At 43.9% G+C, this 2,610-nt stretch overlaps 1 protein-coding gene across 1 annotated transcript; it reads right to left on the reverse strand.

Annotated features, from left to right (window-relative positions):
* Positions 1-301: 301 nt before the first annotated feature.
* LOC113073215 (class E basic helix-loop-helix protein 22-like) lies at positions 302-2,291 on the reverse strand. The gene has a single exon (XM_026246096.1). The coding sequence runs from the start codon at positions 1,919-1,921 to the stop codon at positions 1,136-1,138; it is 786 nt and encodes a 261-aa protein (XP_026101881.1). The 5' UTR covers positions 1,922-2,291; the 3' UTR covers positions 302-1,135.
* Positions 2,292-2,610: the final 319 nt, after the last annotated feature.

Below are 2,610 nucleotides of genomic sequence, written 5' to 3' on the forward strand. Positions count from 1 at the left end.
TTTAACCGTAGGGCAGTGTAGTTCATAAAGTCTGACTTTTTTTTTCCAAGGGCATTTCTATGTAAGCGATGATAAAATTTAAAACACTAATTTAAAGAGAAAAATACGTTGATTCTAATTCGTTGAGTTAAAAGTAACTAAATTATTGTTGCCAGATGCCGAACATTATAATTTCACAAATTACGTGTCATCAGTAAAATATTTTTCCTTGCGATTTATTGATCGTAATCTCTTGAACCAACATAAGCCATGAATCACTTTACTACCAGAGGCATCACAACATACAACCAGGCGTAAAACGTTGGATCAAAATATTTTAATAAAGCTTTCCAATACATCAACACATACAAATGGCCCTCTGTGGTCATATTGATAATAATATATCTACATTGCTTCCCGCCTCGACCTGACAACAAGTTGAAACCACCACGTCTCAAGCCAAACTGCATATGTGTTTGTAAAATGCCAAATCGGCGAGATTTACAGCAATGATGACAATGCATAAACAGACCAGGCATGCAGACCCACTTGATTTCATCCACTTATAGAAATGAAAAATGCAAAACAACTTTTTAAGATTCCACCAAAATAACTATATATTATATTACAATTTTTTCAATGAAAAATCTCAACTAAGCTTTCGAAATAACACGTAGACTACTTTGGAATAAAGTCCGATACGCCGCTCCTTCCATCAGCTGCTTTGTAAAACACAGATGTCACTTGAAAGCAAACATTTACATAACATAAATTCAAAGTAGTAAGAATACGCATTATTGCAAGTTAAAAACCTTAAAACGTTTGGCATCATAAACAAGGTAAAACATGGTTGCATGTTGTCAGGTCAGTGATACACGTCATTCTGAAGGGTCCACGTTAATTAACTGTTCATTCTTCATCATCATCATTATCATCATCAGGCATAGACTTTGTTTGGTTTTCATCCCACTCCTACAGCACTTAATGTATAGGCTATACCGTATGTACACAATCAATGTTTCTTGGAATGAAGTTGTAAGAAAAGTTTTAGCATTCTTCTATAGCGACTTCATTGCAAGACTGCTGGCAGACATCAGTCTCGAATTTTCAGAGTCAAATGTTGCGCATGTGCTTCTACCAGTGTCGGCTGCAGAGTTTAAGGCTTGTCAGTGCATTGCTTACAGAGGCTGGAGGTGACACTGTTGAAAAGGGCACATTTGTCTGGACAGGAGGACGCTCCAACTCCTGCAGGGAACGGGTACCCAGCCGGCTGCTCGTATGCGCTCAACCCCGGTGTGAGAGCTGTGGTCGCGGGCAGCGAGGCGGCAGAGATAGCCTGGCCTTGGTTGAGATACGCAACCAGCCGTCTCATCTCCTCCAGCGCCTGTGCCTGCATGAGGATGTAATTTTTGGCTAAGAGCAAGGTGGCAATTTTGGAGAGTTTCCGTACAGACGGACTGTGCGCGTAAGGGATGACCGCGCGCAGCTCATCGAGCGCATCGTTCAGGTCGTGCATTCTCCGTCTCTCCCGGGCGTTGATGTTTAGTCTCAGGACTTTTTGCTCTTTGTTTTTCTTACCTCCCTCTGACTTTGCACCGGGCACCGTCGTTCTCCCGTCCGTCATGAGCATCATCTCGCATCGGCCGTCGCTGTCATCGTCTGGGCTCTGTTCGCCGCCACTGCTCTCCGCAGCCGAAGTCCTGTTTGTGCTTTCGCCGTATTTCACACACAAAGACCCGGTGGGCAGACCCAGCGTGCCCGCTCTCCCACCGGGCTGCACTGAGTCTGGGTCGGTCTGCTCAAAACAGCTGAGGGGCGACTGGCTGTCCCGCGAACCGAGATCAATACCCGCAGCCGGTCGGAACGAGTCCATCTTTTTGCTCGAGACTGCGCTGAGAGTTTTGTGAAAAATGTCACCACCCAAGTTTATTCTCCTGTCCATAGTCTCCCGAAAATCGGATGCGATGATGGGGCTTCACTCAGCCGCTGTCCTCTCCTTAAGTTTCTACTTTATGAAGTGGAGTTGATGTTGATGGCCGCTGCGCTTGTCAAGTGAGGCTCCTCCTAAAGTGCTCTACGCTGCGTTTATCGTGTTGAGACGCACTTTGTAGATCTCGGCAGCGATCAGCATCAGCAGCAGAAGGGGGAGTCTTTTACATCATTATCTCAAGTCGGGCTATTAATATGAAGAAGATTCGCCTATCGGGATTAAGCGCGCGCTGCCCAATCAGGTTAACGTTTTAATTAATGGGATTAAAACGGTAACAAACAATCCAAACGGGTTCCTCACAGCTTTACAAAAGCACCCCAGCTCTTTTATTCCTCTGCCCATCTGCGTACACCCAATGGGCAACTGTGTTCAAGCCGCAGTTGTGCTTTGTAGTGCAGAAACATTAAAAATCTATTTATTAAAAAAATAATTTACTTTTTACTATTATTTCTAATCTATTTAGAAACATGGCTTTTCATCTCACTGCTATGCTGATGACACTCATCTCTACCTCTCATTCCATCCTGTTTCCAACATGCTTTACAACTCATTGTTAAAGCTCTTGTTCTGTCTAGGCTGGACTATGCTCTCTTGGCAGGTCTTCCAGCCAGTTCTATCAAACTTTTACAATTAATCCAGAA

The sequence above is a fragment of the Carassius auratus genome, unplaced genomic scaffold (assembly GCF_003368295.1).
Source record: "Carassius auratus strain Wakin unplaced genomic scaffold, ASM336829v1 scaf_tig00011627, whole genome shotgun sequence".
Taxonomy (NCBI): domain Eukaryota; kingdom Metazoa; phylum Chordata; class Actinopteri; order Cypriniformes; family Cyprinidae; genus Carassius; species Carassius auratus.

Coding starts and splice junctions, on each gene's coding strand:
- LOC113073215 (XM_026246096.1), bottom strand. CDS start 1,921: ATGGACAGGAGAATAAACTTGGGTGGTGACATTTTTCACAAAACTCTC.